General features: G+C 41.8%; 1 protein-coding gene across 2 annotated transcripts in view; it reads left to right on the top strand.

The window, feature by feature from the left end:
* Vmp1 (vacuole membrane protein 1) overlaps positions 1-13452 on the top strand; it is a 94117-nt gene extending 80665 nt beyond the window's left edge. For both annotated transcript variants that reach the window (XM_028772275.1, XM_028772276.1), the window contains exons 11-12: positions 11653-11755; positions 12665-13452. In XM_028772275.1, the coding sequence (XP_028628108.1) occupies positions 11653-11755; positions 12665-12808 (247 nt within the window). In that variant the 3' untranslated portion in view covers positions 12809-13452. The remainder of the gene's footprint in view (positions 1-11652; positions 11756-12664) is intronic.
* The last annotated feature ends 654 nt before the right edge of the window (positions 13453-14106 follow it).

Below are 14106 nucleotides of genomic sequence, written 5' to 3'. Positions count from 1 at the left end.
TGTAATTGAGTCTGGTCTTAAACTTGCGTCCACCTCCTGAGTTGGAATTAAAGATGTGCCCCACCAGCCTCAGTTTATGTGGCTTTGGGGATCAAATCCAAGACTTTATGCGTGCTGGACCAATTCAGCTACCTCCCTAGCCCTGATGACCATCTTGTTTCTGCCAACCCACAGAGATCTACCTGCTTCTGCTGACCCATGCCCAGCATCTTTGAGATTCTTAATTTCAGAGACCATGTGTATTGTTTACTGTTCTGAGTACCTGACAGCCTGACTCAGGAAATGACCACGTGCTGTTCAAATAAAACTCCACCCTATAAAATCAGCAGGTCTTTTGTATAGCCTGTGTTCTTCTGTTTGTTTCCTTAGATTTTGTAGTTTCTAGGAAATTCTGCCATTTCTCTACAGTATATAGAAGTTGAAGTGCCTTTAATATTTGAAGTGTATTTAATATTACAACTTAGTTAAATTGTAGTACATTCTGTCCCCTATTCCTTTCTTTTAAATTGTGTTAGCGTGGTCCTTGAAAGAATCCCAGTTAGGGACTGGAGACATGGCTCTGACTTAAACACCCACATTGATGACTCATAACCACCTGCAACTCCAGCTCCAAGGGACTCACTCCAGTGCTGCGACCTCCGAGAGCACCTTTCTAGTGCACATGCCTACATGCTGACACATGTGCATATACATTATTAATTATTATATATAAGCCCACTGGTAGTGGCATACGCCTTTAATCCTAGCACTCGGAAGTAGTCAGGCAGATAGATCTCTGTGAGTTCAAGGATAGCCTGGTCTACAGAGTGAGTTCTAGGACAGCCAGGGCTACATAGAGAAACTTTGTCTAATTATGTGTGTGTGTTATAGCTGAGTAATTAAATAAACAAACAAATCTTTAAATATCTTTAGATAATGTAAGTTAATTAGATTTGGCTTCATCATCAGATACCAAACGAGTTTTTAGTATATTGTCAGCAATTAAATTATAATCACAGTCTCTAACCAAACATGACAAGATTTATTTTCCTACACTTTGAAACAGGACATTGTTGCTTTGTTTTGTCTTTTGAGACATCATCTCTATACATACCCCTGGCTGTCTTCAAGCTCACAGAGATCAGCCTACCTCTGCATCTGCTAATATTAAAAGCATGCACCTCCATGCCTGGCTCAAACAGGACATGTCCTCTGGGTTTTGTTTTTGTTTTTTATTTTTATTTTTTTGAGTTTCTTTGTGTAGCCTTGGCTATCCTGAACCAGCTCTGTAGACCAGGCTGACCTCAAACTCACAGAAATCCACCTGCCTTTGCCTCCCAAGTGCTAGGATTAAAGAGGCCTGCCTAGATGTTTTTAAATACAAGTTTCAAAATGAAAATTACCAATATGGCTGGAGGTGTAGCTCTGTGGTAGAGTGTTTACAAGGGATACTTAGCACTGTAACAAAAAATAAATAAATATAACACTAAATCCTGAAGGCATGGGTCCATGTAGCTCAGGTCTGTCTGGTTCTCAATATATAACTCAGAATGATCTTTTTTTTTTTTTCTTTTTTTCTTTTGTCTTTTTTTGTGGGGGAGGGTTGTTTGCTTGTTTTTTTTGGTTTTTCGAGACAGGGTTTCTCTGTATAGCTCGGGCTGTCCTAGAACTCACTCTGTAGACCAGGCTGGCCTCGAACTCAGAAATCTGCCTGCCTCTGCCTCCCAAGTGCTGGGATTAAAGGCATGCGCCACCACTGCCCGGCTCTCAGAATGATCTTAAACTCTTTCCTTTCTTTTTTCCACCCCTTTTCTTTTGTAACTTTCTCTCAACTATGCATTGTGGCTGCCTAGAACTCACAATATAAATCCAGGTTGATCTTGATATTTTTACTTATGTGTATGTGTGTATATGTTTGTGAGTAAATACTGCATGTGTTTGAGTACCAGTGGAGGCTTAAAGAAGGTGTCAGAGTCCTGGGAGCTGGAGTTACAGTGATCATTTGCTTGTGTGCTGGAAACTCAGCTCAGATCCTCTGGAAGAACAGCCAATACTTTCAACCACTGAGCTGCCTCTCTACCCCCAATGGACTGCTGTTCTTAATATAAGTATGGAGTAGCCTAGCTAAACATGGTATCCTCATTCAAATAATACCCATTTCCCAATCATAATTAACACTTTTATTTCTAGGACAATTCTAGGAAGTAGTTTGAGGGAAAATATCCTTATTGTCTAAATCAATAGATTGATCTAAGTTATACTCTGTAAATAATCAGATATACTAGATCAGTTACATATTCTGAGAAATTAGAATATAGATAACAGCTTTCTAATGTATGGTGTGTTGCAGGTGGGCAGGGACAGAATTCTGTTGTTTTTAAAGATGTTGCTTGTACATTGGTTTGCACAGTTGGAGTAAGTCAGCAGGAAAGTCAGCCAAAGCATCAGCAGCCTTGAGAGCTTGAAAGGCATTGTTAATTTCTTGTTGGTTATGTTGGTGATGACATAAAACTGGTTTTTAATTCATTGTAGACTTACACTGTAAGAAATATATGAGACCTGCACATATTTCTTAAAGTACAGAACCAAATGATAGAAATTGTAATTATAAAATGACATGTTCTGGAATTCTCACCAAGTAGAGGCTAAGAATTCCCAGAAAATAAAATTAAGCCTATGACTTGCAATAAGCCATATGCAGAACATTGGCTTGTTGTCAGCTTGCCAGGGTCTTATTGGAAGACAAAGTTCCCAGTTTTACCACACAAGAGAAGTTTCCATAACTCAGTCATTGAACTCGAGGGCTGGGGGGGATGGGCTTGGCTGGAACAGGGACTTTTTACAGATACAGAATGTTCCATGCTCTTCTTTGCTGTCTCCTATTTTTGAGTTAACTTGATGGTTGACCTCAGAGTCAGGCTTGCCTGTGGCAAGAGAGATCATTTGAACCAGTTAGTAATTAAGTTCTGAAATCGGAATGTTGTTTCTTGTTCTTCGCTCTGTGGAAAGGAGTTAGAATGGGCTATGTCAGCCTGGACCACAGGAGGAAACTCAACTTTTTCTTATTTTTATGTTGGGGGTCTTTGTTTGTTTGTTTGATGGCTTCTTTTGTTGTTGCTGCTGCTGCTGTTGAAAGAGAGTCTTACTCTGTAACCCTGGTTGACCTACAACTAACTTCATGTAAACCCGGCTGGCCTCAAAGGCACAGAATTCTGTCTCGGATTAAAGGGATGCGCTACCTTGCATGGCTATCTTTTTATTATAAAATATAATCTAGTTCATGTCTCTGATTCTGTTTTATGTTGTTCATTATGAAAATAATTTTCTTAAAAGGTTATAGATGTCTAGACCACAAACATTCATTTCAGTGATCTGGAAAGGACCGCTAGCTTAGGACCCAGCTGTGGTGACGCAGTTCTACACTGTGATTGTAAAGTTACCTCCCTCTGCAGTTGATGAGAGCCTCCCTTCTCCTGACTGTGGTAATCTATAGAAACTCTTCCGTGTTTCTGTCATAGATGCTGGGATGCAGTGTAGTTAGACTGTTGATGAGAATGGGTATTTTATTAGGAAGTTACCATTATCAGAGCATTTCAGTGGAATAGTAAAGCTAAACCATAACCAAACCATAAAAAAAGCATAACCAGTTGTGTTAGATAATACAGAGTTACAGGGTAAAGCGAAAGGCAGTTGACACATTTTAATTGCCCTATAAATACTTCTTAGATACATAAACCCATTCTTTCATTAAAGAATGAATTACAATGTGCTTTTGGATGAGGGAAATACTAGCCAAAAAAAATAAAAAAGAAAGAAAACTAGAGAGAAAATATAAATTACAGGACTGGAGAGATGGCTCAGCGGTTAAAACACTTGCTACTTTTCAGGCAGACCCAGATTTTGTTTCCAGCACCTGTGTGGGAGGACATAACTGCTTGTAACTATCTCCATGAGATCCAGTGCCGTTCTCTGACCTTCCTAGGCACCTGTACATACATGTATACATTTGGGCACACACACACACACACCTTTAAGGAAAAAGAAAATACAAATTACTACTGAGCATGGTGGTGTGCACCGTATGCAAACATGGGAAGAGAAATTAAAAGCAGGCTGGGGGTGGGGGGAGAAGAAACAGTAAAAATATAAAGGCTAGCTAGGCATGGTACTGTATACATGCCTTTAATTCCAATAATCTGGAGGCAGAGACAGGCAAATCTCTGTGAGCTAGAGGCCAGCCTGGTCTCCATAGCAAATTCTAGGATAGCCAGAGCAACATAAAGAGAAAATATCAATGGAGATAGATGAGAATTCTTGCCTGGTAGCTCACTCCTGTAATCTTCACAGGTAGGAAGCTGAAGCAGGAGGATTACCATAATTTCCAGTCCAGCCTGAGCTACAGAGTATTTCTCTGTCTCAAACACAACCTGATGTGTTTATTAGCCTCTGTTCTTTGAAAACTGGAATGAGGATGTGTTTCTGAGGTGTGCTAAGAGAAGGCAGCGTTTGTCCCTTGGTGCATGGAGAGCTAGTCTCAGTCACCTGTTGAATACAGCCAGCACTATCATGTTTTACCCTATTACAACAGACCATTCCTTAAAGTATTTGCCTGTCCTTCATGCTCAGATCTGCGTTCTGAAGAAATGATCCCAAACACTCAAAAGCAAGGGCATTGCAAAACCTTGTCTGCTAGAAACTCCTTGTGAGGTAGTAGCAACCATATGCCTGAAGTTTCTGGAAAAAACAATGTGGTCTGTCTTCCCCCAAGCCTAGAAGAAAGGGATGCTATCATGTGTATAAATAATACCACTGGTACACAGTGAGCTAAGTTGAATACAAAAAAAATTTTTAATTATTTCAGAGGGGCACAGATGCAAATGAAATTTAAGATGTTTTCATCCCAAGCCCTGAGGTAGAATCACAGCAGATTTTAGAAGGTGCCAGAGACGGTCAGTGCAAACAAGTCCATATTAAGAAGCCTAGAATTCCCAGTGCAGTATGTAATTCTCACTCTGCAAGTCAGTCTGCCAGTCTTCCCTGGCAGCATCAGCTTCGTAGATTGTGGTCTATGTTCTGTGAAATGGTAACAATAGTAACACTTTCATCCTGGGTACCCAGAATTCCTAGATCTTACTTTCACAAAGTTAAAGATGCTAGTTTTCAGTCAGTGCCAGTACACTCACTCACTCTTGCAATAGTTAGGAAACAATTGGTGTCTTCTTATTTTTTTCCTCTAATCTCTGACAGCAAGACAGGTATTAATATTAATGAAGCCACTATGAGATGGCCCTTGGCTTCTTCAGAAGATTTCTTGATAAATTCCCCTGCCCTTTCTAAGGCGTCCACCTTAAGTGGAGGGTTACGGGTAGTCTGTCATTGTTGAATCAGGCTAGGAGTCTGAAGTCGGCTCTGAGTCACTATGAATAAAGCTCTAGTATTGGTTGGTCCCCAGGGAAACTGGTGGTTAAACACTGTGAGAATCTTTATCAGACAGGAAATGACAACTCATTAAAATACTAACCGTTAAGCCTGTTTAGATCACTCACTGTCTGGGGGCGGGGAGGAAATTTTAACCCTACAATGTTTAACTAGAGTCTCTCTCTCTCTCTCTCTCTCTCTCTCTCTCTCTCTCTCTCTCTCTCTCTCTCTCCCTCTCCCTCTCCCCCTCTCCCTCTCCCTCTCTCCCTCTCTCCTTCTCTCCCTTTCCCTCCCTCCTTCCCTTCCTTTCTTTTGTACATATTTCTAAAAACAGAATTATTTATAAATGTCTTAAACCCAGAAAGAGAATTATCACTTTTTTTTTTTAATATAGAAAACAAGTCTGCATATGATGGAAGTAGAACGGAAGAGGGCTTTTATTTTACTCCCAAAGTATATCTACTCCACTGTTGTCCCACTGTGGCTGTACAAGTCCAGTTCATTGTCTTCAGAGGACTCTGCTGGCTTCAGTCGGAAGATGATCATTCTAACCGAGAATGTTAGTGTGTGCCTGAGATGCCAGCCCTCTGAAGACTCAATCAGGACACTTGAGAGTTCCAGGCCAGCCTGGGCTCCATAAGGAGACCCTGACCACCACACACCAGGCCCTACAAAACAAAACAAAAAAAAACACATGAAGAATCAGATTGTTTTCTACTTAAGACTCTATTCCTAGGCTTCTGAACTGCATCCCATCTGTATCTTAAATTCTCCAGAAAAGCCTGGTACATGCCTATAAGCCCAGCACATGAGACGCCCAGGCAGGAGGATGTGAGTTCAGACCCTACCTGAATTTCATTTACTATTGAAATTTACTAATTTAATCCAGAAAATTCTTAAAAGTTTTTTCTCAGAGCACAGGTTTTTAGCACAAGTTTGGCTCTCCAAAAGATTCTTCATAGCTGTCCATTATAAAGACAAGAGACTGCTGGGTACAAGGGTTCACACCTGTGATCCCAGCACTCTGGAGGCAGAGGCAGGTGGATCTCTGAGTTCCAACAGGGTAGCCTGAGCTGTGTAGAAAGGAGAGAGGGGAGGGGAGGAGAGGAGATTATTTTCGTAGATATAGTTTGCCTTCCTCCTTGACATTTAATTAGACTGCTAACCAAACCTTAAGATGGGTTTAGAGGGCAGATGTGGCACATTCTTCTAATTCTAGCACTAGATGTAGAGGCAGGATGGTCAGGAGTTCAAGATCATCCTTAGTTATATAAAAAGTTCCAGGCCAACCTGGGCTACATGAAACCATATCTCAAACTGATAAACAAAACAGTGCCAATAAGATGGCTCAGTGTCTAAGGGCACTTGCTGCCAAGTGTGATGGCCTGAGCCCAGTTCCTAAGACCCACGTGGTGGGATGAGAGGACCATCCTACATGTGTGTGCACACAGACAACAATAAGGCACGTGGGGGGGGGGGTGTGTGTATATGATCAAAGCAATAAATTATTATTCGGCCGGAGAGATGGCTCAGCGGTTAAGAGCACTGGCTGTTCTTCTAGACATCCTGAGTTCAATTCCCAGCAACCACATGATGGCTCACAACCATCTGTAATGGGATCTGACACTCTTCTGACAGCTACAGTGTACTTATATAAATAAAATAAACAAATCTTTAAAAGATAAATAAATTATTATTAATAATATTGTGGGGATGACCTAACTCTTCTAAAAGCATTCTTCCCTTACAAATAACTGTGTTAGCTAGTACTCTAATCACCAGGAGGTGCCAAATAACTTAGCCTTGAAATGCCGCACAATGAGGTAAAGGGAAGACTGCCGCTGTACCATAGCTTCCTGTTTGGGACCCACACCAGTATATTTACATGTGCCTACTAATGCTGAGATCCTAGGGAAGTAGTCCAGAAGGAAGCAAAGCTTGAATTGTGTTTGAAATGTACTTCAGTAATGCCCCTCCCTGCACTGTCAGATGAATTTTGATCACTTAACATTTTTGTTGGTTTGGTTTGGGGTTATTTTTTAGGGGGTAGGAGGATGACACGCACAGCGTCTCTGTAGCTCTGGCTATTCTGAGCTATATAGACTATAGACTATATAGACTAGGCTGGCCTGTGCCTCCCAAGTGCTGAGATTAAAGGCATATGCCACTATGCCTGGCATTGTTGTTTTTATGTAATTGTATGTGGTGTGTGTGTGTGTGTGTGTGTGTGTGTGTGTGTGTGTGTGTGTTCCCATCCGTCCTTAGGAGTACTCATCAGGCCTTCCCCACCGAGCTGCCTGAATGATCTTGTTTTTATTTTAAGACAGTTCACCACAAACTTGCTGTCCTTCTGCCTCAGTTTACTCACTGCAGAGATTATAGACATGATCTCCCATTTTTAGCAAAACAGTATACTTTTTCACCTCACATTTCTGTTAAGCACTATGCTATGATAATACATTAACCAAAAATCTGACCAGGAAAATCAAAACATAATCATGACAAGCACAAGGACAAGGTCAGGTATTTCATAGCAAGATCTAGTTAGGAGAAGTGACTCCAAGTAATTAGATGTGTCTTTCTATGTGATGAACCAACTTGTTTGAGACATGGTTTGAAAGAATTCTCATGAAAAGTAGGAAGAGGAGGTGATGGTGGTGGGAAGTCTAGTGTACTTGGATTGGGTATGGGTTCTGTATTAAGCAACAAATAAAGATGTGTACACTGTAGGATACTTATCCCACTCACTCTTCAACAAGCTCCCCCAGCTCTGCAGCTTCCTCAGGATGGACGGTTCCTGGTGTATCTAGAACAGAAAAGAATGCAAGCCTTTATGAGTAAAGACAAGGAGAATTCAGAATGCACAGTCTTGTTAGATACATGATTTAGACAAATAGAGTTAAATGTTTCTAAAACTATTTTAAAAATAAAAGATTCTACTTACAAAGTAGTCAGGACTTTTGTTTTTCTCCTGTTGTTTTTTAGTGTATTCGTTTGTTGGTTTGGTTGGTTGCTTAGTGTTGTCTGTTTGCTTTCTTTGAGCTTGGATCCTCTGTACACTGCTGTCAGTATACTTTACATGTAGCTGTAGCCCACTGGCACGCTTGTACATTTCTCCTGCCTCACTCATCTTAGGTGCTGCAGTTGTAGGTGTGAGCCACTGGACGTTTCTCTTTCTATCTATCTTTCTTTCTTTCTTTCTTTCTTTCTTTCTTTCTTTCTTTCTTTCTTTCTTTCTTTTTTAATGGTAATTACTGCTTGTCAGGAAGTCTGTCTTCTGTTTGTGCTAACATATACTTAGGTACAGAACCATGGGAAGCAGTCAAACACATGAAGTCAGTTTTGAGTTCTGAACTTTTGAGGTTTTTCTTTTAAGAGTTTAGGATTGATTTTTGTTGCTTTGTACTCTCCCCCCCCTCAAAAAAAAAAGTCAAAATATCAAACACCACCAACTACCCACAAAATTTGTTTGTTTGTTTTGGGCTTAATTTTGTTTGTTTTTCAAAACAGGGTTTCCGTGTGTAGCCCTGGTTGTACTGAAACTCTCTGAAGTCCAGGCTGGCCTCGCACTCAGATTCACCTGCCTCCGCCTCCCAATTTATCCACAGAATGTTTTCTCCCTATTGTTTTAAAGGACAAGGGAAAGGTAAATCAGACGACTTTCCGTCTTTTAATGCTTTCTTACTGAGAGCAAGTAGCTATTTATGAAGCTGGCTTAAGTACATTTTAGTCTAATAAAGGGTGCTGCAAAAGAGTTCAGTACTAAATCATAGCTCTGTCTACATGTGTCCTTCCACAGCACTGTGTTCTTCTGTATCACAAAGCTAGTTCTCTGAGCTTCACCCACTATTGAGGGTTAGACAAGAGTCCCTTGCTTGTGGGCACACGGTGGCTCTGAACTTAATGCTTTTAGAATGACAACTATAAACCAACACTGAACTGTAATGTATGTATGTGTGCATGTGTGTGTGCGAGAGAGAGAGAGAATAGACTAGACTCATGCTTCTGGTCTGCTTCTCAAACATAACTTGGGATGAGTCTATGAGCTGTGTAGTTTGTCTTAAATGTGTGTTGAGAGTGCCAGCTGTGGCTGAGGCTGGCAGGGTGTTTCTACAGTATGAGGCTATGGACAAACTGGGTGTGGTGGCACAGGCCTATAATCCCAGCACTCCGGAGGCAGAGGCAGGAAGATCAGGAGTCTTGGCAAGTGTGGATTGTATAACAAGTTCTAGCCCAGCCTGAGCTGTTTGAGCCCCTGTCTGAGAACAGTGGGGAAGTGAGCAGTAGAGAACTGGCTCAGTGTTTAAAGGCACTTGTAGTAGCTTTATTTTTTTTTTTTTCATTCAAAATCTCTGGTGTAAGAATACTTTGTGGGGACCTGTGAGGAGGCTTAGCAGGTAAAGATGCCTGACAACCTGAGTTAGGTTCCTAGGACCCACATGTAGGAGGAAAGAACCAGAAGTTGTCCTCTGGGTATGGTGGTCCGTTCAAAGCCCATGTATCTGTCCACACATTTTGCTAGAATTGTTTTGATACCTAGATATTTATTTCTAGTGTAAATGGAGAGACTATTTGCATTCCTGCCTGTATAAGGAACAGTTGCTTAAGCTACTAAGGAGATGACTGAGAGAATCAGTCCCACCTGGGACTGCATTGCATTGCTCACTGTTTGCCGTTGTGGGTCTGTGGTGGGTTGCCTGAGCTGCCTCACGCTCGAAGCTTGTTTGTGTTCAGGCTGTAGTCACTGTCCTCAGTCATCTCTCCATTCTCCTCCCAGGTCTTTAGCGTTTATTTTCTACACTGAGCTTTTAGGATTGTACTTTCTCCTGTTTGCTTTTGAAACAAGGTCTCTGTGTAGCTCTGGCTGTCCTAGCTGTCCCTACAAAAGACCAGGCTAGCCTCTTCACTCACAGAGTCTCACCTGCCTCTGCCTCGTGATTTCTGGGACTACTTGAGTGTGCTAATATGCCCAGCTGCATTTTGTTTTTGGGTGTTTTGTTTTTCTTTTTTATAGTGTGGACACAAAGTGGAGACTCCTTTAAACATTAAAGGATGACTAGGTAAAAGATTGACAGGTCACAACAGTACAAGAGAAAAAGAAGGACCAGCAGTTGGGAAGTTGTTACTGGCTGGCGAATATAGTAGCAAAAAAGAGTCCTCTCTTATTACTCTGCTTTTGTAAGCAGCAACTTAATTGTCCCAGGGAAAAAAAAGATAGAGTTCACTGGTATCAGTACACTTTGCGCAATAGCACAGGGCGCTGCACACATGCGCCTGCTATACTTTTGTTGGCCCTGGAAAAAGTACAAGCTTATTTGCCTTGTAGCAAATAAGACAGATGAGAAAATAAAGGGTACAGGAAGTAAGGATGTGTACTTTTTCAGAGTTGCCCCACAGTACCATTTTACACAACCTGTTAGCTATCAAAAGAAAAGGGGGGAACCGGAGCCTGGTAGCTTCAGTTGCCAGACCGGTTTTACAGCCCTGGCTCTCCTAACTCTGAGGACCTTGGTTGGTCCAGAGCCTTATCAGAGATAGCTATCCAGACATCTTGGAACAAGCTGTTTAGTAATGTACAGGAGTTTCTGTGCAAACATCCATCATAAGCCATGAAATGATTCAGGGTCCGCAGTTCCTCTTTGTTCCTTTGTTAATCACTGACTTCTGGCTGGGGGAGGTGCCTCCCGAATGTGCTAATGCATTCTTTTTGGATAAGGATGACGCAGGGGTTGTCCTAATAAGGACTTAGATTGAGAAAGCACCTCCTACCCACCCCATCCCCCTGAGAAGACGGGACAGTCAGAGAGAGGGAGGGCAGTTTCTTTTTTAACTAGAGATGACACAAGCATAAGTCATTTCCTTATTAATCGGTTTAAACCAGTTCTTACAGGAACTAGTGGTGATAAATGTGGGACTTCTCAGAAGTCATTCATTTTATTCTTTGTGCCACAGCAGTATGCAGTCCCAGCTGCGCTGGCCTCACCCTCCTGAGATAGCAGTGGCTCTGGGCTCACTCTCCTACTTTCTCCCAAATGCATTGATGTTGAAGATGTCTCTAAGGAGTTCAGGAGGGATTTTATCGCTAACCAAGCTTCACAGGATTGCTGCGTCTCTGATTGTTGAATTTTGTTCTTTTTATGCAGTCTTTGTCCCCTGCCCCCCCCCTTTAAATCTGAAAGGTAAGTGGATTTTCTTTAACATTTCTCTTGCTTTTCTTCCCAAATGTGTCTTCTTTCCTTTGGTACCTGCTTCCAGTGCTGTCCCCGGCATAGGTCCGTCTCTGCAGAAGCCTTTTCAGGAATACCTGGAGGCGCAGCGGCAGAAGCTTCATCACAGAAGCGAAGCAGGCACATGGCAGGTGAGGTTCCCTCTGGCTTCTCCCCCTTGGCAGCGGCAGGGGCAGCAGCAGGCTCAAATTAGATTCGGGAGCTCTCCTGATTTCTAGATGGGGTGGCTGAGGTAGTTTACCAGTCTGTGTATCTGGTGGTTTTTCAGAAACAAGGATGGGGTAGTGGAAGACAGGATTCTGTTATGTGCAATGTTGTCTTGATCTCAAATGAGTTATTACATATACTTCCAGACTGGGTTAAAAAGTTAAAACATACACCATCACCAGGCGTTAGGTAACATGATTACCCTCCTTCACTTTGCTGTAGGAAAGCAACTGCTTGTTTGCTCTTTTTTCTTTTTTTAAATAAAGCAAGTCTGCCACAGCTGAACTTTTAACTTGAATAAACTGCCTGGCTGTTTTGCCTCCGTCCCTGAGGCAGAGAGGAAAGAACCAGGAGATGTATAGACAGCACGCTGAACCAGGGAGCCTGGAGGAAAGCAGTTGTTCTCCCTTGGCTTTAAAGTAGCTCTGTGTCCAAAGATGGCTCACATTTATGTTCTAAAAGCAGCTCTAACACTGAAACAAAGTTTGAAGTCTCTTCCTCTTCCAAGCAAGATCTCTGCAAGGCAGCTGAGAGAGTAGACTCTAATCAGACCACTCTGGCACAGTATAAAAGAACAGCACACCCTCCCATCCCTCTCCAGGCTATATGAGTTAGCATCGGCTGTCCAGCCAGCAGCTTGAACTGACAGCCAAGTGTGAAAAGCTTGCCCTGAATGTGGATTTCAGCGTACCTAGAGACCGATTTTTAATTGTTTTGGGTTTTATGGGCAAGCCTCAAGTTCTCCTTATTTCCTTGAAGTGTTGTAAATAATCTCCTTAGTGTTGAACTGAGAAAACCCCTTTTCTTGAATTGCTCTTCTTTCTTTCCTCCAGGGAGAAAACTGGTTATCCTGGATGTTTGAGAAGCTGGTTGTTGCGATGGTGTGTTACTTTATCCTGTCTATCATTAACTCCATGGCACAAAGCTATGCCAAACGCATCCAGCAGCGCTTGAACTCAGAGGAGAAAACTAAATAAGCAGACAGTTTTAGCTGCAGAAGTTAACGTGGTGGAGCCCTGCCTCACATTGGGAGGGCTCTAACCAGGAAGGAAGGTCCCCATTTCCAACCTGTATTGATTTTTAAAACATTCTTCCTGAAAGCAGTTTAGTCCATATTTTACACTGATATACTTTTGCTTTATTTGTTAAGGTAAGGTCTCCACCCTCAGTTCAATCCAGGTTGTATTCTTTAGGGTGGATATGATGTTCTGCTGCAAACTTAACAAAACTGGCCTTCTGATACTTTCACAGGGCCACATGGTCCAACTGGAGAACCTCGGCCACACAGAACCTTCTGAAGTATGTTAAATATGTCAGGCTTTTTAGGCTTGTCACAAATGATTGTTTTTTTCTAAGTCACCAAATGTATATAAGTTATATATATTGGATAGCAGTCTTGCATGTCTATCATGGAACAATTTAATATGCCTTCCTTTCCCACCCTCAAAAAGGCCATTTTATGATGCATTGCACACCCTCTGGGGAAATTGATCTTTAAATTTTGAGACAGTATAAGGAAAATCTGGTTGGTGTCTCACAAATGAGTACACCATTTTTTATTCTGTATATTTAGAATGAAGTCATGAAAAACTTTATAAAGACATCTTTGATCATTCCGAAATTGTGTCCGTTTTCTTTAGTGCTATGGTTTTTTTATGTTTCTTTTTCACTTCTACAGAGTGGCAGCCTTGCCAATTAGACTTAAGCCAGTATTGCCTAGGCTTTTATTTATTGCCAGAGAGAGAGTGCGCCACCACCAAGGTATTGTGCTGTGCTGAACCTGGAGAGCTAAGTGAAACTGTGAGGTTCCCCTAGAATGGGAATCTCCTACTTTATAAAAACAAGAAGTGGCGATGTATACATCAGAGGACACTAGCAAGAAAGGCTTTTTCATGTTTGTGTTAGCTTTAGCTGTTTGTACTCCAGTTTTAACAGGTGGAAGTTTACTTCTCTGTGTGTTTCTGTGTTTTATTTCAATGTGATTTTCCTTTGACATTTTTCTGATTGACTCTGTTCATTTTGTTTTGCTTGGTAGGAATAAACAGCTTTCTTTCCTAGAATTGGCACATTAAGCCCCGGCAAGCCAGTGATGTTTGCTTTGCTTTAAACCCTGCCTGAGCACCCTGTGCTTGCCCCCTGTCGTGGTCGTGACATCTGCATGGCTGTACCACCTTGTCGGGTAGCTTATCAGACTGATGTTGACTGTTGAATCTCATGGCAACAGCAGTCGATGGGCTGTCTGACATTTTGGTATCTTTCATCTGACCATCCATAT

The sequence above is a fragment of the Grammomys surdaster genome, unplaced genomic scaffold (genome assembly GCF_004785775.1).
Source record: "Grammomys surdaster isolate TR1022 unplaced genomic scaffold, NIH_TR_1.0 213, whole genome shotgun sequence".
Classification (NCBI taxonomy): domain Eukaryota; kingdom Metazoa; phylum Chordata; class Mammalia; order Rodentia; family Muridae; genus Grammomys; species Grammomys surdaster.
This window is presented reverse-complemented; position numbering and strand designations above follow the sequence as displayed.